At 47.2% G+C, this 20,028-nt stretch overlaps 3 protein-coding genes across 8 annotated transcripts in view; 1 reads left to right on the top strand and 2 right to left on the bottom strand.

Moving 5' to 3' along the window:
• Positions 1-636: 636 nt before the first annotated feature.
• On the bottom strand, positions 637-5,199 carry MKRN2OS (MKRN2 opposite strand). Of its 3 annotated transcripts, none has more exons than XM_056337019.1 (4): positions 4,883-5,199; positions 4,732-4,765; positions 3,944-4,106; positions 637-1,379 (listed from the first exon to the last, which is right to left on the bottom strand). In XM_056337019.1, the coding sequence occupies exons 3-4, from the start codon at positions 4,015-4,017 to the stop codon at positions 1,160-1,162; spliced, it is 294 nt and encodes a 97-aa protein (XP_056192994.1). In that variant the 5' UTR covers positions 4,018-4,106; positions 4,732-4,765; positions 4,883-5,199; the 3' UTR covers positions 637-1,159. The 3 variants fall into 3 exon arrangements, with proteins under 3 accessions (XP_056192994.1, XP_056192991.1, XP_056192993.1); XM_056337016.1 differs by having other exon boundaries at positions 4,716-4,765; positions 4,883-5,125; XM_056337018.1 differs by lacking the exon at positions 4,883-5,199 and having other exon boundaries at positions 4,213-4,871.
• On the top strand, positions 5,144-18,760 carry MKRN2 (makorin ring finger protein 2). Its single transcript, XM_056337015.1, has 8 exons — positions 5,144-5,282; positions 5,613-5,741; positions 7,322-7,500; positions 8,279-8,583; positions 10,080-10,294; positions 11,923-12,033; positions 14,188-14,332; positions 14,950-18,760. Exons 1-8 carry the CDS (start codon positions 5,257-5,259, stop codon positions 15,091-15,093), a joined length of 1,254 nt encoding a protein of 417 aa, XP_056192990.1. The 5' UTR covers positions 5,144-5,256; the 3' UTR covers positions 15,094-18,760.
• The window catches only part of RAF1 (Raf-1 proto-oncogene, serine/threonine kinase), a 44,152-nt gene continuing 42,879 nt past the window's right edge, over positions 18,756-20,028 (bottom strand). For all 4 annotated transcript variants that reach the window (XM_056337010.1, XM_056337012.1, XM_056337009.1 and 1 more), the window contains one exon: positions 18,756-19,919. In XM_056337010.1, the coding sequence (XP_056192985.1) occupies positions 19,779-19,919 (141 nt within the window). In that variant the 3' untranslated portion in view covers positions 18,756-19,778. The remainder of the gene's footprint in view (positions 19,920-20,028) is intronic.

Genomic DNA, 20,028 nt, shown 5'->3' with positions numbered 1-20,028 from the left:
GCGTTTCAAGCTGATCTCTATTGTGTTGTGTTTTTTTAATACGCTTTTAAAGGATCTATAACTTAGAATTTAGCAAGAAGTGGAAGAACATGAAGGGGGAAGTATGTGAAGTGTTGGCACTTAAAAAGAGTATTGGGTGGGCAGGGTCAGTGCGGTTTGTGTCTACAAAAGTATAAACTGGATGTGGACAAAACCCCAATCGTTCATGACTACATCTCCATCTTTGAGAAAACAGGACCTGAATCTAGACTAAAACCAGCTTTCTTTGCAGAAATTAGCAGAAGGAAAAAAAAAAAAGCTGAAATTATTTTCTTAAACCAGAACCAAAAGTAAAGTGAAATTGCACAAAATTATGGACTGCACAATTCTGACTTCAGCATACACTTCCATGTAATGTACAACAGGTAAAAGTGCTGTTGGAGGATATCTTTAATTTTTTTTAACTTAAATTTCTTTTTGTTAAGTTGTAAAGTTTTAACTCTGAGAGGAATCCTGAGGAGTCCATTTCTTATTACGGATACTAACAGAGACACTAAATTATTATCTTTTAACGTTAAGCACCTGTCTTGGATTGAGGAACAAATGTGCAAAAAGTAAAGAAGAACTGGAAAATAAATACATCTGACAGAGGCTGGATTGATTTATTGTTATATTTATTAGTAATTAAAGTAAAAGAAAATAACTTTACATGTAGTGAATGTGCGTTAAGTCAGACTTTGGATTTCAGCAGCATGCAAGCACAGATTTCCCCCCCCCCCCCTTTTTTTTCACTCATCAGTAAACAAATGTGACAGGAAAAAAAAACATTTTGGTGCATTACAGCTTAAGTTACCACAGTTCACTTGTTAAAACCCTTAATTACATTGCAGTTACGATTCCTGGTCTTGGCAGAACAGAACATAGAGTGAATGTAAATAGGAAAACGTTTTTCCATACAAATAGTACTGAGAAACAAATTTTCTGTGGTGTGTACACTGTATGTAATTTCATTCTAATGCACAAATTCAGTTTCCCGATTCCTCCATGATGTGCAGCTTAACATGTAAAGTTAATTGTGTTTTTTGAATACATTAAGTAGATTGTGCATCTTAAACCCTGAGATCTGGAGTCTTAAGACTTCCTGTTGCCTGTTGTAGATGTTTAATATAGCAGCTTATTTTCAGCACTGCTTTTCTTGATCAGGAAGGGGTACAATGTAGAAATCATTAGCTGTTAGCTCCTGATGCAGAGTTATGTATTTAGCAGCTTTCTTTGTCTGTGGGATCACAAATTTCTCTGTAAATTCACTTTTACTCATTTGCCGTTTTCCTTGTGCAGTCAGTATGCTGTTAATGAATGCCAGTGCGTATGTGTAGCAGTTGTGGTTGTGTTCTTCATACCTAGGAAAAACACACTGGTAGTAAGAGCTAGCACTAATCCATTAAGTACTGTGCATGGAGGAGTATTTTACTGAGTGAAATGAAGCATGTGCTCTCCAAGAACTACTGCCGCTTTCCTTTAATGCTGGTGTTTAAACATGTTCTATGTATTGCAAGTTGCGCTTTCCAGCCAGGAGTACTAGAAACTGTGAGCATAAAACAAAGAAAAAAAAAAAAAAAGGAAAAGAAAAAAGCAAGAGGGCTACAGATCTTACAATAATAAGTTCTTATTTTTTCATACTTACTTGGCTTTTACCTTGTTAACCTGTGCTCTTGATGTATTGTTACTCTGTTATCTTGAAAACTTCTTCCTGCAGCAGTAGTGTTAATTGTGCCGCTACGTGGGCTTCCCCCAGTGTGGCATGAACTTGGAAGGTTACTTCAAATCAAGTGATTTCTGTCCCTAGTACGTTGATACAGCTGCTATAGAGTGTGCTAGTCAAACTCCCATTGGCAACAATTTGTGCCATTGTGCAAGGACAGAAATACCCAGTAGGAGTAGCAGCCATTTAAAATGTTTGTGCCCTTTTTATCTTTTTTCCCCTGCTACCCTACCCTATGAGCATGTGGCCTTTACCTGTTCACGGTCAGACTGTTTCTTGGGTTCTCCCAAATGTTTCATGTTGGCCACTAACAACTTCAGTAATTTATTCCATTCCCTCACTCACATAGTGCAGTTTTTTCCACTGGTCCTGTATTGTGGATAACTGGCTAGCTGGAAAGGGTCACATAGACATAGTCCAGCTGGCTGGACAAAAATGCACATCGCTCTCAGCTTATCTGAAGTAAAGCAAAATACACTGTCTTTGGCTGTTCTTGTTACACAATAACAGGAAGATTTCGGTGGGAAAAGCATGTTGCAGGTGGGAACAGAAAACTACAGAAGAGAAACTAGGGGCGGGCTTGGTATTTAGGCAACTAACCAATAATGAGCTTAACTTTTGTAATTGTATGAGCTAATTATAACAAGGCATAAAAAGGTGACTTGTAAGGTACAATAAATGAAGTCTGCTGCTCACTCATATTGAGTGACTGTGTCTTCCCGCCGTCGTGACACTGTATAACTGTCTTTAATACAGAGCTGCCTAATCCTCAAGCTTCTTCCCTAATTGCCTCAGCCTGTGTCATTTTTCCCTTGTTCTTCCTAGCCCTGTGACTCATTCCTTGCCTTGTACTGTTGGTGCCTCAGTGGTCTCTGTTGCCACAGGGAATCTTCTGTGAGGCTTGCCTGTCACCCCTGGGAATTTACAAGGTGTCTGTGCAAGGTCTGAGGACTGTGGGTATGAAAAGCAACCCTGAGCCCAGGTCAGGACAGCTGTTTTCTTCAAAGCTCTTCTGGCGTTTGTTAAGGGTAACGGAGTGACTATGAGCTCCCACTTAGTAAGCAAGCAATTTGCCACAGTGTACTTGCTTTACCAAAATAACTGTTAAAGAAAAATAATTGAGTAACTTCAGGAGTGGCCACCATTGTTGTGCACTACAAAACATCTGGAAACAAAACAGTGTTGGGTTCACCAGCTCAGGGCTCAGTCCACAGACACAAATCCTGTTAGCTTTATGAGTTCCATAAACATTTAAAAACTCTTATCCTAGGTCAAATTCTTTCATCTCCTGGTGCTAGGGTGATAATAAATTATTTCTGAAATTTTATCAAGCAGCACATAAAGAACTGCTGAAAAATGCTTTTGGTTTGATGGTTGTTTTTTTCCTCTTATATGACATCTGCATTCATTACCTTAAATCCTTCATGGACCTGCGCTCAGACGGGCTGTCGCTGGGCAGTTACAGAGGGACAGCTCGGGCACTGGCTGTTTTGGGGGGAGCAGGCTGCTTTGTCACCAGCCCGCTTGGTGATGTGGCAGTGCACGGTTTAGCTGGGCTTCATAACTTGTAACACTGTCGTCGGGCACGAACTTCAAGGAAAGCTACAAACAACTGAACATTCTTGCTGGAACATACTGGTTTAATGCAAAATATGTGGAAGCCTTTCTGTAGTGAACTGTCCAAAGCAATGTTACGGATCAGCTGGAAATGAGCCTGACCATGTTTCCCATTTCTGATCACTGACAACTGGATGCAAGGTCTGGGCAAGAATCCCATCAATGTAGTCAGCTTTTAAATGCAAATACACCTAAAACTGCTGAAACCTTGAAGAAATAATGACGGAATCATGCCTGGACTTTTCTACACAGCAGCACTCCGTGTTTCACTGAACTGTTGTCTTTTCACGCTAAATTCTTTTGTTGCTGAAGAAAACTTCCCTAGAACGATCTCTTTATTTTAGAGCTTTTACATTCTAGCAGATGAGTTCATTACTGACAGCTTAAAAACACTCTCTCTGTTTAGCAGGGCCAGTAGGTTTCCTGACAGCCTGACGGCGTTGCTCGCGCTGGATTGTTAGGCCTGTGTGTTCTGAAGGAGCAAGGCTCTGAATGAACCGCAGCCTCTCAGGGTCCAAAACAGAACAGCCTGATTTATCATCCCAGACTAAAAACTCTATTGCATCCAGCTTTCAAACCACCTACCTGTGAGGAAGCCAGGTCTCTCCCTCAGAAAATTCCTCTAGGAGCTTATCCCACTGCTGAAGAAGCCCAAACATGTCTGGCTGTACCAGTGGGATGCTGATGCACTGTTCCCATCCAGTTTCAGCTCTGTGAATGCCCTCATCGTCGTAATTATACACCACGCCTGAAAATAGAGCAGCAGATTGTCAGGTGCCGCTGGAGAATCAGATCCATGGCGGAGGGGGGGGCGTGTGTTTTAAGTAATGAAAGCTGCTACTAGTTTTCCATACTGGCATTTCTTAGGCTGGCTGTAGTCGCTTCCTTTCAGTGGCTACAGGTAGAAAAATGCGGTCCTTTCATCAAACACCTGCTCTGCTTCTGCAGGGCAAGTTCGGGTGGCTTTTGATAATGAAAGCAAGGACAACCAGGCAGCTTTTCTAACACACACACACCCCCCAGTTAGACCAGCTTCACAGTAAACGAACACATAAAGTGTGATTTTTGCAGGGTGGGCTTACTCTAGGAGAGCCTGGTATGTTTTTGGAGGTTTTTTTAGGAGGCTTTTTAAAATTTTGTTTAATTAGGGGGAGTTTTAGAATTAGCAAAAAACGTAAGTGGAGATTTCCTGCGTATCTGTAAAGCTTTTTACTTCCCTGCGCGGGGAGCACAAGGCACCCGGCGGCTCCGCTCCGGCCTCAGCTGGCGGCGGCGGGGCCGGTCCCGCCGCTCCCGCGGGTTCCCGGGCCGGGCAGCGGGACCGGGCCGAGCCGCGGGGCCTGCAGGCGCTCCGTACCGTGAGTGCTGGTCACCCCCACGTGCAGGTCCGCCCGCCCGTCGTACCCCCTGGAAGAAAGGCAGCGGCGTCGGCGGCGGGCCCGGCGGGCACCCCCGCTGCAGGCACGGCGGGCGCCGGGTGCCGGCCCAGCAGCGCGCAGCCCGGGGGCGGCCCGCGGGCCCTACCCGAGGAAGGTGCCGGCGGCGGGCCGCAGGAGGAAGGCGCAGCGCTGGCGGTGGCCCTGGCGGAAGGGGCTGGGCAGGCGGACGGGGGCGGCGGGCAGCCCGGCGCCGCGCAGGGGGCGGCCGCAGGCGGGGCAGCGCGGCGGCGCCCGGCGGCAGAAGATGTCGGCCCCGCAGTGCCGCACCCGCAGGATGGCGGCCTCCGCCATGGCGCCGCGCCGCCGCCCGCCTCCCCGTGGTCCGCCTGCGCGGCGCTCTAGCCCGCCCCGGCGCGCTCTGTGGCGCGGCGCTGAATAGTGCCCGGGCGGGCCCCGCCCCCGGCCCGCGGCGGAGCGGAACCGGGCAGGCGGGGCGGCGCGGCCCGGAACCGGGCCAGGATGAGCACGAAGCAGGTGACCTGCAGGTGAGCGCTGCCGCCGCCCGGCCCCGCCGAGCTGCCCGCGGCCTGCCTGGGGCCTGCCCGCGGCCTGCCTGGGGCCTGCCCGCGGCCTGCCTGGGGCCTGCCCGCGGCCTGCTCGGCGCCTGGCCGGGGCCTGCCTGCGGCCTGCGAGGACAAGGCGGCGGAGGCCTCCCAGGCTGGGCCCCGGTGTAGGCCCCGGCGGCGGCAGCGCCCTCTCCTGCGCTGGGGCAGCCCGGGCCGGGCGGCGGCGGGGGCCCCGGTGGCGGAGCGGGGCAGGGCCCATTCCCCCCCCCCGGCTCCGCACGGACCTCTGACCGTTGCTGCTTCCCCCAGGTACTACCTCCAGGGCGTGTGTCGGGAGGGCAGCAAGTGCCTGTTCTCGCACGATTTATCGACGAGCAGATCGTCCACCATCTGCAAGTACTACCAGAAGGGACAGTGTGCCTACGGGGCGCGGTGCAGGTAAACGCCGGGTGCTTTGTGGAACAGCCGGTTCGGAAGAGCCGGGCATCGCAATCACATGCAGACTGCTTTAAACCCCAGGGAATCTGAGCTCAAGATAAGATGGTAAAGGGAACGAAATAAGATATTAAATATGGGCTTTTTCTCCCAGCACCGAAACCAGCTTATGGGTCCGGTGTTATAGTTCTGCTCAATTTTGGTTGGCTTCAGCAGTTATTTTACTCTGTAGTGATTAAACCATAGGTATCATGTATGTTTTTTATCCCATTCTTACTGTAGTAAGACCTATTAAATGCAAAAACGGAGCCTGCAACTTCATGGGAAGTAGCGTTGGGCAGCATGGTTTGCGTTCCCTATTACCGGCCCTCCCGAGGGACCTTGTAGCCTCCTTCGTGCAGAACCTGCTGCACAGTTTCAAGGACTTTCAGTTCTGTCTCAGTCGCTCCCCTGGGTTTGGTGGGAAAGCTGAACAGTATCATGCCTTGCCCTGAAGACTGATGGGTAAAACTGCTGGAGAAACGCTGCAGTAAATACCGTGTGTTACTTAATGTTCCGTTCCATCGGGGATGTGCCACAGGGGCAGCTCCTTTGTGCAGGAATTCTGGTCACAGCTGGGAGACCTGTTTGTGCCTTCGCCTGACAGCAGCGTGGCAGTGATTGCAATGGCTTGGTTGTATTTCCTTTCCTTCCCTTAGCTCGTGCTACCAAGCTCGGCTCAGGCGATGGAACGTTAGTGTTTTCCGTAGCTTCCATTAGCTGCTCGCACTGGATCAGTAGTGGGTGATGTTGGCAGCCATGTCACTCACGGGGCCCACGTCATATCCTGACTGGACCCTAAAGGTGGCTGCAGCGCCTGTTGCTGTTTCACTCCAGCAGTTTTGCTGGAGCTGGAGGCACTCGATGCACGCAAGCGGTTTATGTGTATGGCAGGTCCCTGGGCACGTGCAGGTCCTGAGTACAGGACCAGAAACCGAGACAGAGAATGTTTTCGTTCCCATCAGAAATGCTCTACCTTTGGGTATGTCCATGGCTTTACTGGAGCAGCCTCTTTGCCGCACTGATCGCTTCTCCTCTGCTGCTGGAATATGTTCCATGGCTTTGCTGGATGTTTCGAGTCCTTTCCTATCCTGTTTGCAAATACTGCATCTTCTGGGGTGTGGGAGCATAAAGTCTAAGTGTTGCTGCTTGCAGGGGGAAGCGAAGCTCACAAAATGTCACTCCTTCCTGCACAGCGTTTTGATGTTGCTTCTTTGAGAAATGCCAGCGAACCTGTTTGTGTGAGGGGGTGACGAGGATCTAATTTATGTGTGCATGACTAATGTTCTTTCAGCTATGCTGTGTGTCTCTGGAGAAGAAAACACAGGTGTGCTTTCAGAGGCATCCATTTTTTGAGACTGAGAAGCCTTTAGGTCTGGCTTTGAAAGAGACTGAGCAAGTTCAGTCAACTTGTCAGAACAATCCTTTAAAAAAAAAGTAGCTATTCAGTTTTGGTTTGTTTAAGTATTCATCAGGGCGGTGTCCTGCCACTGTGCCAAGTTTAGCCTCTGTAACACTTGTTCCATCTTTTTTTCCTTTCGCAGGTATGATCACACCCGACTTCCTGCGTCGGGGGGTGCAGCGGCCCCGGCGCCGCCTCCGCTCCCGTCGGCAGCACTGCACAACCCTCGCCATCCTGCCGAGCACAGCGCGCCGGGCGTCAGGAGCAAACCGCATGAGGCTGGCAGGCGGGAGAAGAAAACGCTGGTGCTCAGGGACAGAAGTGAGTGGGAGCGGTGCTGTGCTCGTCCTCCTTGATGCTTGACAGGAGTTAGGTAGTTTTTCTCCTTTTATTGCTTGAGTTTCCTGGACAGCTGGAGAGGTGTGGTCAGACTTTCTCCCGATGAGGCCTCGTTCCTCGAGAGGCTTGGGCCTGTCAGTACCTGGTAATGGCCGTGTCCAGCCGACCGACTTTTAGCCTGGTGTTCCCCAAAAGATGGGGTTTGGTTTGGGGGATTTTTGGGGGTGGGTTTTTTTTTTATTATTTTGATTTAGGGTTTTTTGGTTAAAATATCTCTGCCCCTCAGATCTTTTTTGGTACGTGTCGCTCTCAACCTGAGGGCGTTTAAAATGCTAAGAAACCTGGTTGCTTTCTGCCGGGCTGCCTGGCACGGATTGTGCCAGCCCTTAGGAACACGGGATGGAGACATCCGTCCACACCTGACGGGCAGGGCAGAGGAGCCGAGCCCCGCTGCCACCTGCAAGCTGTCCCCACCTGTTCTCGCAGTCACATTGAACGGGCCAGTTGCCCTCCTGTGTACCAGAGGACTTTTTAGCCTATTTGTAAATGGAAAACAGCTCACGAAATTTTTAAATGGAACTTTTTGCTTGGTAATTTGTGACAAGCCTTGTGGTTTGCGAGCAAAAGAGGCTTAGAGGAAACTTTAAAATAAAGTCCCAAACCAATAACTGGCAATCATTGGAAAGAAGGTCTGTGGAGCTTCTTGAGTGGGTTTTGTGCAGTGTCTTGTGTGGTTCATACCGTGTCCTTGTTTTCTAAGATCTGTGTGGCCTGAATGAAGAAAAGCAGAAACCCAGCACCGCAGGCGATGTGGTGTGTTGCAGTGACCAAAACGATAATCCGGAAATGAAGCCCCATTCGTATTTGGAAGCTATTTGCAGCGGATTGGAAGACCCGGTAGCTGGAAGCTCCTGTGCGGATGGAGAGCAGCTGTGTCCTTATGCTGCAGCGGGAGCGTGCCACTTCGGAGATCGCTGCCTTTACCTCCACGGAGATGTGTGTGAGATCTGTGGATTGCAAGTACTTCACCCTTTCGACCAAGAACAGAGGAAGGCTCACGAGATGGTAATATTAACATGAAAATGGTGTGAGATTCGCTTGGCTCGGTGCAAGATTTGGTTTGTTTGCGCTAAAATCTAAGGATGTGTTTTGTAGAAGAGCCTGTTGTTCCAAAGAGCTTTTGTTTTGCTGGTTTTCTAGCTATAAAATTATCTTAAGAGGTCTGTTCAAGCATCTGGGGCTTAATTGGTAACAGTGATGCAGAGCACCTTTTACAGCAACTTCTTTTTTTCCCATTTCATCCTTATCAGAAACTTGCCTGCAGCCTTCTCCCAGACCACCCTAAAGTGCTGGGAAAATGTCTTTTGTAACTTACACGACATCTCGGTGGTACGTTATGTACAGTGGAGGAGAGAAACTGTGGGCTGCTGCAGGCTTGTGAGAGCCTTGTCAGTCTGCTGAGTCACCTCTTCAGATGTTCTTCGTGGTGGTGGCTGATTTGAGGGCAGTGTCACGTAGGGACAGACGGAGCGGAGTACAGAGGGTTTGGAGCTGGACTTGAAGTGGGGTGGCTGGAGGGACTTGATGAGGAATTGGTTGGGTGAAGATGGGCTTAAGGGGCTGCTCTTTTCCCTGCCCGGCTACCAGTCCTCAGGGCTGAGGAGGAGAAAGACCAGCAGCATTAGCAGTTACTGAATCACAAGTCCCTTCAGAGTCTGAAGTAAAATCCAAGGGGTTAAAAACCTCAGGTTCTGGGCAGTCAGTGTATACTTGCAACAGGTGCTGCTGTAGGAGCTCTCCCCTCTGCTGAGAGCTCGTTGGTACCTGGCAGGGTGTCTGTCACCGCGGCCGCTGGGTGCTCGGCTCCGGCAGCAGAGGTGTGTGCTGGGTGAGAAGGTGTGCTAGTCGAAATGCTGCTTCTGATGTGGAATTACTGTGTGTCCTTTTTATTTTTTTAATTATTATTGTTGTTATTATTATTATTGTTATTCTGAAATTTATTTTAATTGTCAAGTCCGGGGACCTTTGACAAGTAAAACTATGCAGGTGTAACCACCAGCTCACCTTGTAGGGCTGTGAGAGTGTAAATTGGTTATTGACTGTCGCTGCTGGGATACTGTGAGCAGAAGTGATGTAGGGAAGCCTGGATAAGAGGCTTATCCCTTAGCTGGGGTATCTGGTGAGTGAGTGTGGCCTTAATGATAAGCAGAGTAACATTTTGAGTGTGGCCCCCATTCCGGGTCCTGAATTAGATGGTTTGTGGGGGTCTTTGACACATCTCCTTGTGCAATACCTGTTCCGTGACAGAGATACAGAAAGAGGTACAGGGAAGTGCTTGCGCGCCCTTACTCCTGATACCCTGAAGCTGCAGAGAACACCGGAAGGGCTTGAATACGTGATTGAACGTAGTGTTCTTAAATTATGATGATGAAGGTAGGAGTGATGCTCTTAATGAGTGTACTTGGGTTTTCCTGTAATAGATTCTTTCCATAGACGGTTGTTTTACAAGGAGCGGGCTGCTACGTGGGCTGCAGTAACCGGTGATGTCTCTCCTGTGACAGATGTGCATGGCGACCTTTGAGCATGACATGGAGAAGGCCTTTGCCTTTCAGGCAAGTCAGAACAAAGTGTGCAGTATCTGCATGGAAGTGGTGTACGAGAAACCGTCAGCCTCTGAGCGGAGGTTTGGGATCCTTTCCAACTGCAATCACACGTACTGCTTGTCTTGCATCCGGCAGTGGAGGTGTGCCAAGCAGTTCGAGAATCAAATCATAAAGTAAGTTGATGTTAGCCAGAGCCTCTTCTCTGGGGCCTGTGTCAGTGAGATAGCCTCGCTGGGGTGCTTTGACTCGATACAGAAATAAACCCGGTGGTAAGGGATTCTGTAGCTGTAAATATTAACATAGCAATTAGTAAGACCTGAGCTCAGAAAATCCTGGTCCCAGGTGCTGGCAGATTCCAGGATCTTGTTATGTGGCCACGAGAACTACCTTCAAGACCACTAGGATGCATCGGGTAACCTTTGGTAACCGTTTACTTACGTGCTGTGGTCCTGTACGGGCCCTTGGTGGCTTAGCCCTCTCTCGCTGCGTTGACGGTGGGGCAGCGTGTGCACACGTGGGCTCTGGAACTGCTGAGACCTGGTTAACCAGCGCCCTTCGCCGTACCCTGCGTGCAAAACCCCTCCCTCCTTATTCTTGCCATGTATGTGCTCAGTTACTGGATGTTTCTCTAAATTACAGCTTACTTAAGCTAGATGTCCCACTAATCACACATTTATCTGTATCTGAGTAAACACCTTCATCGTCGAGCTCTATAAATAATGTATCCCAAACATTCTCAGATGAGAGAATGAAAAACGTCCAATTAGGGCAATTTCCTTTTTTTGAGCATCTCTTTGAAAACTCTCTCAAGTTACAAGCACACCGAGGAAAAGGTGGGAAATATTTTCAGTATTCTGCCAAAATAGGTTGTTCTGGACAACTTTGATCATAGATGTCACTGAAGTGAACGTTAGCTCATTAGGACATAAAAGCTTGACTCCAGCACAGGTTGTTGGCCAGGTGCTGTTGCCCGCAGTAGGGACTGGGAAGGAGTTGTTGGGGTTTTTGTGTTGTGGTTTTTTGTGGGGGTTTGGGGAGTTTGGTTTTTGGGGTGGTTTTTTGTTTGTTGGGTTTTTTTTAAGAAACAGTGCCCTGGACTCTGCTTTGGGTTTGGGTTAAGTACTGCTACAAGTTCTTCAAACATGGTTTTTTACACTTCTCCATAATGGTGAACATACTGGTCCTTGCAAAGTTAACCTAAAGGAGGGACTTGGCTTAGTCATGGAAGCGCTGCCTGCTGGGAGACGGGGTGTTCTGTGGGACTTGTGGGACCGTGGTAACAGCCTTTCCTGGGCTTGCTGAGGGACTGAAGTTGCGTATTTGGTTCTTGTAGTTCCTTGCGTAGAAATCCATCGTGTAAAACCATGAAGCGCACAGCTAGTCGCTGCTGGTAGCAGTCAGATCACATCTCAAAGGCTCGGGGACCTTCCTCTGTCCCTTCTCAGCTGGTCTGGCTTTCTGCTGCGTGGGAGCCGCGGTGTCCCATAATCATTACGGTTTATTTCTCTGTATTTGGATTAGCAAATGCAGTTTAGTTCTGCATACAGAGGAGACACCCATTCCTTTTGGTCAAGTCTAGAAGCAAACACAAGGTAGCGTGGGCCCTGGCTGCACTGAGTGGGTTATTTCGATCAAAACTAATAACAAGCACGCACGTGTGTGCCGTGCTGACGTGTGAAAAGGCGTCTGCTGCTTCCGTGTGACAAACCATCTCCCTTTCCCTTGGGAGACTGCAGATTTACTGAGGAGTGTCACTCTTGGAAAGTAACGGAGCGTTGCTGTTTGGTTTTGCTCCGTTAAGGTCCTGCCCGGAATGCCGTGTGATATCCGAGTTTGTCATTCCCAGTGCGTACTGGGTGGAAGACCAGGAGAAGAAGAACGAGCTGATCGAAGCATTTAAGCAGGGAGTGGGGTAAGTTTGGTAACAAACTACAAACACTGTTTACGTCGTCCTTAAGATAGATGTGCTAAGACTTAGTCTAAGTGCCTGTATTTTGAAGCTTTCTTAATTACAAACCAATCTACAGAAAACTTTTAATCTCCGTTAACGCATTTATTTAACTTTGTGACTGCCACGAAAGGGTCTGTCATGTAACTCTAGATCAGAAACTCTTCGTGCTCACTGTGCTCTGAAACGCCGAAGCTGTTTCAGTTCACTTGCCAAAATTGGCTTGTCGATCCCTTGGACGTAGTTCCCTGGAAGGTTGTCGCTTACTGAGGAAAACAAGTAGGGAAGGGAGATGTCGTGCTCGTGAAATACGGGATAAAAATTCCACCGGGTTTTTGTAATGTCTGCTGGAAATGGAACCCACTGCCTGAGCGCGTGCCTTTTGTTGACGCAGCGAGGACGTGCCTGGTGCTGGGGGCGCTGGGAGAGGGCTGCTGAGGGGCAGGGTTCCAGCAGCTTTGCAGAGCTGCGCTTGCCTGGAATGTGTCGGGGCTGCGCAGCCGGCACGTCAGGAAGGCAGCGGTACTTACCTCCTCGCTCGCCCTTCTGAAGGCATCCGCGGAGCTGTGCCTGCCCCGAGCCGGTGGTCGCGATTTTCCTGAAGGCTGTGCAGCTTCATCCCGTGGTGTGCACCACCCTTGACGCACGGCCTTCGGAGTACGGAAAAAAACCCAGGCCTTGCCGAAATCCGTACAGAGCTGTTGCTGCTCAGGAAGGTTGTAAGTCTCTGAAGTCCTGCTACAACGCAGCAGAATGGCTGAAAGCGGCCCTGCGCCATTAAACGTTTAATCCAGCATCTGGGCTTGTTTTACCTTATAGTCAGGCAAAATACTGGAGGAAAATCAGTCGTTTTTAACTGAGGCTCATCAGACACAGTTTGTTTTCAATGCCCTGCGGCTGGTTTATTTTAATCCGTAAGGGCTTTGAATTGAGGGTGGTAAGTTGCGTTGGGAAGCCCCAGCTCTGCAGTTTTTAGCTGGCCGTGCTGTCAGCAAGGTGAGCGTCTGTGTGACTGCAGCCGCGGTGCCAGGTGGCGTTGGAAGTCGGGTTTGGCCCCTGCCAACCTGTCCTGTAGAAGAAAATAGAAAAAGGGGGTTTGCGTAAGCGCTCAGCTAAGACTAATGCTTTGTGTTGTAGATGAAAACATCTTTTGTACAGAAATTCTATGGATAGATCTCTTGGCAGTCACTTTAACTTGAGGATTTAGTATTCCGTGGAATGAAAAAATGCTACTAAAGTGGAGTCTAAGCGAAGAGCAGGGGGTCACGCCACCACAAATCCATTCAATTTACATGCCAGCGCAGGACGAAAATAAATTTCAGACCTACAACCTGGAGGTCACAGACTACTTGAGCTCCAAACCAAGACAAATTCATCCTGCTTTTAATGCACCGCCTCCTTCGGGGATTTCAGGTGTTTGGGGTGTTTTTGTTACGTTGACGTTTCCTTCTCCATTTAATTGCTATTAGATGGACTGTAGCAATGTCTTGGGAACCAGTTTCATCACTATTTGCATATTGAGTTTACGAGTCCAGTTGCATTGTGCAGCCTCTTCAGCAGTTTCTCACTGGAGAACAGTCCCCCAGGCCCCGCGTGCCGCTGCGCTGCCCCTGTAAGGAACACCTTTCCAAAACTTGCTGCGTAGCTTGCGCAGCTTGGTTGAACAACAGAGCAGATGGGAACGTACATTAACAAAGTGTGCTCATAGGGCTTCCAGAGGAGATGACGGGAGGAACTGTTCCGTAAAAAGGTAGTGGTGGAAAGTACAGGAGAGTTGTGCCGCTAGAAAAATAGCAACAAATTTTTTCATGGTGGTGAAGATGCACGTGTAGGATCGATGACATTCTTTGAGCATCCTTCACTTTCCATGTCTTAAGGTAGTTGAATTTTTTTTCTTCTTATAATGCTGTTCCTTTATGTACTTCTTTTTTCACTGCTAGTAATCTTTCCATCTATTTTGAGGGCTGTCAGGTAGGGAACGGGAGACCCAACCCGGGGCGTACTGGCAGCACCGGTACTTTGCATCACTGACCGAGGACGAGTTAAGCTGTGGAGAGTGAACTCTATCTACTTCCTTTCCTGGCTGAAGGCAATAACTCTCTCTTCTAATTAAATCAGGAAAAAGCCCTGCAAGTATTTTGAACAAGGGAAAGGAACTTGCCCGTTCGGAGGGAAGTGTCTTTACCTTCATGCGTATCCGGATGGGACACGAGCTGAACCCGAAAAACCAAGGAAACAGCTCAGCTCTGAGGGGACCGTGCGGGTAAGGGAATACTCCAGTCAAGTGTAATTAAAACCATGTTTTGAATGTACCTTACACTGCTTAAATACGTTTCATGCCATGCAGGGTCTCGGAGAAGTGAAGGAAGCACCCCCGCAACTTTCCTTGAGGGAAAGGTTTGTTATTAGGGAAGGAGAAGGCACCTTTTACTGAAGAGCAAAAATTTATTATAATAGTTTTAGTTTTTCAGCCAGTCTTTCTCATGGCAAACCTTTCTTCAAAGGAATTTTGCTGATCCAGCTTTCACCTACAGTATTAAAAACTGATCTCTCTTGCCTGCACGTCGCTGGCAGTAAGACCAGCTACCAAGTTTAAAGCTTTCTTGAAAACTGGCTGTGGCGGCGCCTTCATCGCGTGCCCGCAGCGCGTTCCTGCCGGCTAGGTTGCCCGCACCGTAATGGTGACCGAGCGGCCACCGCTTCGAATTGAACAGCACGTGCTGCTGAGCGGCAGCACACCCTAGCGCGAACCCAGCTTCCGAATCTCGGCTTCTCACCGACTTACTTCTTAACGAGGCAGCGAGGCTCGGTAGGGCAGGCATTGCGACTGCACGGTGACGAGTACTGGTTCGTGCTCAGCCAGCTTTCCTTCTATTCCAGTTCTTCAATTCCGTGCGCCTGTGGGACTTTATTGAAGACAGAGAAAGTAGGACTGTGAGCAGCACAGACGACGAAGTGACAGAACTCGGAGAACTTTTCATGCACCTTTCTGGGGCCGAGGAGGATTCTGCTACTTCTCAGTAAAGAGAACGGAAGGTGCTTTCGTCTATAGCAATCTAGAGCTATTTATTTAGCGATGCTTTACACTTTCTACAGCACCGTTCGAATGAATGTGCCCTGTGGTTTACTTGTGCAGTCCTGGTAAAGTTTTCAGATAGTTTTTTGTATGGCAAAAAAAAAAAAAAACAACCCAACTGAAATATATTTAAAGAATGAAATCGATTGCATGGAAAAATCCCTTACTCCCGAGAGGGTTTCCTCCCTCTTTGGCCTAACGTAAGCTGTCTTGTGAGCTGAGTGGTAGTGTAAATACAGCTCCTCTCTTAACATTTAAAGCTGAAGCTGTTAAAAACTGTCGCTAAATCTATTTTGGGTGTTCCCCCCTCCCTCCCAAATCAACTCAATGTATATCTACAAAACCCCACTGGGAAGTGTGGTCAGTGTAGCTTTTTCTTCCTTAAAAAGGAGATTTACAAACTAATATGTCACACCTCAAAGCAGTACCTAGAGTTCAGGATAGAGGTTACTGTATTCTTACAGTGAGTTTGTTTCAGTAGTGGGGCCGCGACACTGCCTGGCTCTCAAGGACTCTGCCCGTTACTCTCCTACCCTTGTTTTAAAATACTAAGTGTGTGTAGTGGCAGGAAGTGTCTCTTAGCACACCTGTTGTAAAGCAAATAGAACTCTAATACGTTCAGGCAGAGCAACACTGGAGTCACAACCTACAGCGAAATTAAACTTAGAGCAGGAATTGGATTTTGGAAACTGTGTCATGACAGTAAGTAGCTACTTTTAGTCACTGCAACAGTTGTAGTTACGTTTTTGTTCAATTTAAATCGAGGAAACCCTTGATGCAGGTTAAAAGAAGTAGCCAAGATTAAATGCAGTAACTAAAAGTTTTCTGATCTCCTTATGGCAGTGATCTTACAGTTTGCAACTGTGCAACCTCGGTAATTTCAGTTACAAAATAACCCGTTAGTTTAACAGCCGCTTTCCTGAAGTTCATGGTGTGGCTGACGGGTACCTGGGCTCTGCCATCTGCACCTTCTGAGGCGGTAATGGGGTCTTGGAACAGCCTCACCCCCAGCCGCAGCAGAAGTTCAAACGTTTCCCATGAAGTGACAGGTAGGGGGGCTGCCCGACGGGGGGGTCCTGCCCCGGCGCTGCCCCCCACCACCCCTTTGCCTTTTCCAGATGAAGGACAGCAATGTGAAAGGCCCAGCAGGCACCGGGTCTTAAGGCACACCTCTTCTGCGTTAATGGAATTATTACTGAATTTTATTTTTGTTAAAAATTCAGTTCATGTTTATATTGCAAAAGCAGGTTTCAATTTGATGGTGAAAAACGGTTCAAGGAGTTAATTCTGCCATTTGTCCTTTGTATGAACTTTGCAAGTGAAACTGAAAATTCAGCAAGGACGCAGCTGAAGCGGCTGCTGTGTAATAGAGCACGGAAACACCCGAGTACAGGCAGTTTTCTCCAGCACATTCAGCATACGGCCCCAAAGTAAGAAGAGGGCCAGTGCAGCCCAGGGCTAAAGGTAAGAGGGCTTGCCCTTGAAAGGTTGCTTATCTTAACGACTCGAGCATTTCAGAGGGCTTGATTGTTGAGGGGACAAATGTCGTTGTGAAGCAGAGTGTGTGAAACCCTTAGGGCAGCGTGGCACACGGGGCGCCGCTCTGAGGGGCAGAACTGGGGTCTGGGTCACTGCCATAAAGCAAAACAGCAGAAACCGTAACCTGGATTCATAAATGGCACCAGTTAGTGGGGGGCTTATCGTTCTGCTTCAGTGGTTGGTTTGCATTTCTGGGTCAAAACTGAGGCTGAGAAACCTTCGGGAGGGAAACATTTCATTTCTGTAAGGGTGCCAGCAGAAGAGGGAGAAACTCCTCCCATCTCTGCTGGCCAGGTTCCCTCAAACTGAGCGTGCGGGTTTTGCTCTCTCTTCTGACCTAGGAAATGTAACTTCTCCACAATCAAGTCCCCCTGAAGTTAATGTTTAACGATGCTTACTGCAGCGTCAGGCCTTAGGCTGGCAGTATCTACAACCACTTGCTTGTCTGCTTCTTTTTAAAACTGGCCTATGAAGGCACCAGTGAAGGTCATACTCTGTTAAGTCATTTTAGTGCAATTCTTCATCACTAATTACAGAGGTGAAGCAAAATGAAAGTATCACCAAGAGCGTACTCTCCAAGATGAATGCTCAAGAGGAGGTGCCCCGGCATACCTGAGGCTGCCCTGAGCCTCCCCACGGCAGCTTGTTTCTAGCAGGTCTTGCACAGATTTCTTTTTGCAGAAAGAAATATTTTCAGTAACAAAATACACCAAAAAGTGTCAATGAAGAGGACGTTTTTACCTTAAACAAGACATTCCTGATTTGCTTTGCCCCAAGACGACATTAACAGTAGTCTGAAATTAAAAGGATAGCTTGTTTTTCATAGCTACCTAGAGACTATAACTTAAGAGCAATCAGACTTTGAAACTCAGACCTTTTAAATTCTTCACTTAGCAGCTTTCATCTGATTTGACATTAAGTGCTGGTCAAAATAAGCCTAATCATCAAAAATATTTTTATTTTCCAAGAGACACGTAACCCATTTTAAAATCAGGAGTTAACGGTTTCTTTTTGGAAATTACAGCTAAAGTAAACGCTTTTTTTACCGTTTCTCCTTTCCCCTCTCTCCCCCCAAACTTATTAAAATAGAAGTAAAATGACAGATAAATTACGTTTAGAGAGGGTTGCAGTTAAAATACCAGGAATATTATTACAAATCACACAGAACTATACAGAACAGTTTCCTTCAACCCTCAACTTACTTTTTAGCAAGCAAGTTTTATGGTCACGCTCAATTATCACTTAAGGATTGATATTTCACCCATGTTATGAGATATTCTGAGGACGGTGTAGATATTATTCTTTAAGTATGTGGCTGGCTTATGTACTACAAGTTCCTCTCTTCCCTTCCATGGGTGTTTTGCCTGCTGGAAATAAGCAGCCCGAACAGCCATTCGGGCGTCACAGGCAGTTAGGAGCTGCCCATGTACGCTGTCAGAATTCACAGCACAAGTATTTTGCCTAATAAATTTTCAGCAACTGTTTAGATTGAGACAAGAGTGACTACAGCTGTCTTGTCTCTTCACTCATTGGACCTCAGCGGTGTATTCAGAGAGGAGCCCCATAATGACCTGTATGCCCAAGGACAGACACAAAAGCCCAAGCTTCCATTCCAGCAATGGAAACCTGGCTTCCATTCTTTCCCTAATAAAGATCCTTAAACAGAATGCTATTCCAAAAAATAAATTCTTAGATTAAACCACCTGGTTTTTGTCATCTGTTAAGTTCAGCCAAGGCAAAATACTCAATTCTAGCCAAGTAAACAACAGGTTCACAGAAAATGTAATGCTGCTCAAAAATGGTGTATTCAAATACCTACACTGATGTACCATCCAGTCGGCTTAGCAAGCAGACGCTGCTGAAAGGTTATCGCAGTAGAATAAAAATGATCTTGTAATGGAAATGATTGGAAACCTATCGGCTGTCGTATCAAGTGTGTTTTTACTTGAACTGCTATTACTTATCCTAGTAACTTTTAAAACATTATTCAGAATGTCATTTTCTGAGGTTTTCAAATCTAGATGTACATGTCAGAACTATGGATTACTACATTAAATGACGACATTGAATCTTAAACCTAAAATTTAATTTATTTTATTAAAATAAGATAATCAGAGGAACCTTGGCTTACAATAAATGCATTTTCTCAGGAGCAATAAAAACAAAATTAAAACCCAAATCAGCAAGAAAAACTGTATATGCTCAGTTTCCTCTTGATAGTGCATCTCTTGGACGACAGCTTCAGATGGGATGGAGACTACGCTCATTTGCAGAAGTATACGGGTAATGTTAATTAGCCTTTTCTCAGCCACAAAAGCCTGTCTTTCTGCACTTACCACCTCATTGGGCTGCAAGAAACAAGTCAATAGTACCAAAGTAAGCTGCTGAAGTTACTGAGGATGACCATAGCGAGCCTGGCTAGCTTCCTTCTCTGAGCAGTACAATTCAGAACAGATTCCATTCTTTTGCAAGAGTTTTTCTTCTATGTGCAAAACTATTGCAAAACTATTTTGTGTTGAATTAGCATTTTAACTTATTTCATTGGCTTGATGAAAGCTCTTCGGCAGGAGCTGATTTCCAGAAAGTTTTTTCCTCTTCCCTCAGCCTTGTTTGCGGATACCCATTTCAGGCAAAACTCCCCACCCCACCCCGAAGTGGCGTATGGCGTGGGGCAATCACCGAGCACCATGATGCATCACCTTTCCTCAAACGCCGAGGCAAGCCATCCTCGCTGTAAAAAATACCAATTTATCAACAGATTCAAATCAATCCAGAAACACGGCCAAAGAAACATCCATCGCTTCTGTGTATGGGAAAAATAAGGCTCAAGTGCATCTATTAAAAAAATAGTAATAGATCTCTTGATTTGTAGTCTGGTAACTGTCCCAGTAAAAGAAACTGTAGAAAAAGGCGATGTGGAGCTGTGTCCCTGCAGGACAGAACTGCAGAAATCCTTAGCAGCTTGTTCTTAAAACTGGGATGCAGATAATCCTGCTGGCACTGATCCTGTACACTGAGGCAATTAAAAGCACAACTTCTGTTACTTCTGTTCCTTCCCCATCACTGGAGAGATCACGGGAAGGGGAGCACGGTCCTAAAACACGGGTAGTCTCGTGGATGTTAACGTGCATGAATTTATGTCCTCTGTGTGGGCGGCACGATGCAGAGATGGTTCAGAAGCGCTCCGGTTGATTTTGGGTAAAGAATGTTGCAACAACTCAATGGACGACAGTATCTGAGGAAGACAGGTAAAGTTAAAAGAAGGCTTGTTAGACCAGCAGCTCTTTTAAGTCTTAAACCTTCATTTGTTATGGCTTTAAGAATATCTTTAACAGCAACAGTAT

This window comes from Falco biarmicus, chromosome 4 (genome assembly GCF_023638135.1).
Source record: "Falco biarmicus isolate bFalBia1 chromosome 4, bFalBia1.pri, whole genome shotgun sequence".
NCBI classification, from domain to species: Eukaryota; Metazoa; Chordata; class Aves; order Falconiformes; family Falconidae; genus Falco; species Falco biarmicus.
The sequence above is the reverse complement of the archived record's forward strand: the minus strand, read 5'-3'. Positions and strand labels throughout refer to the sequence as shown.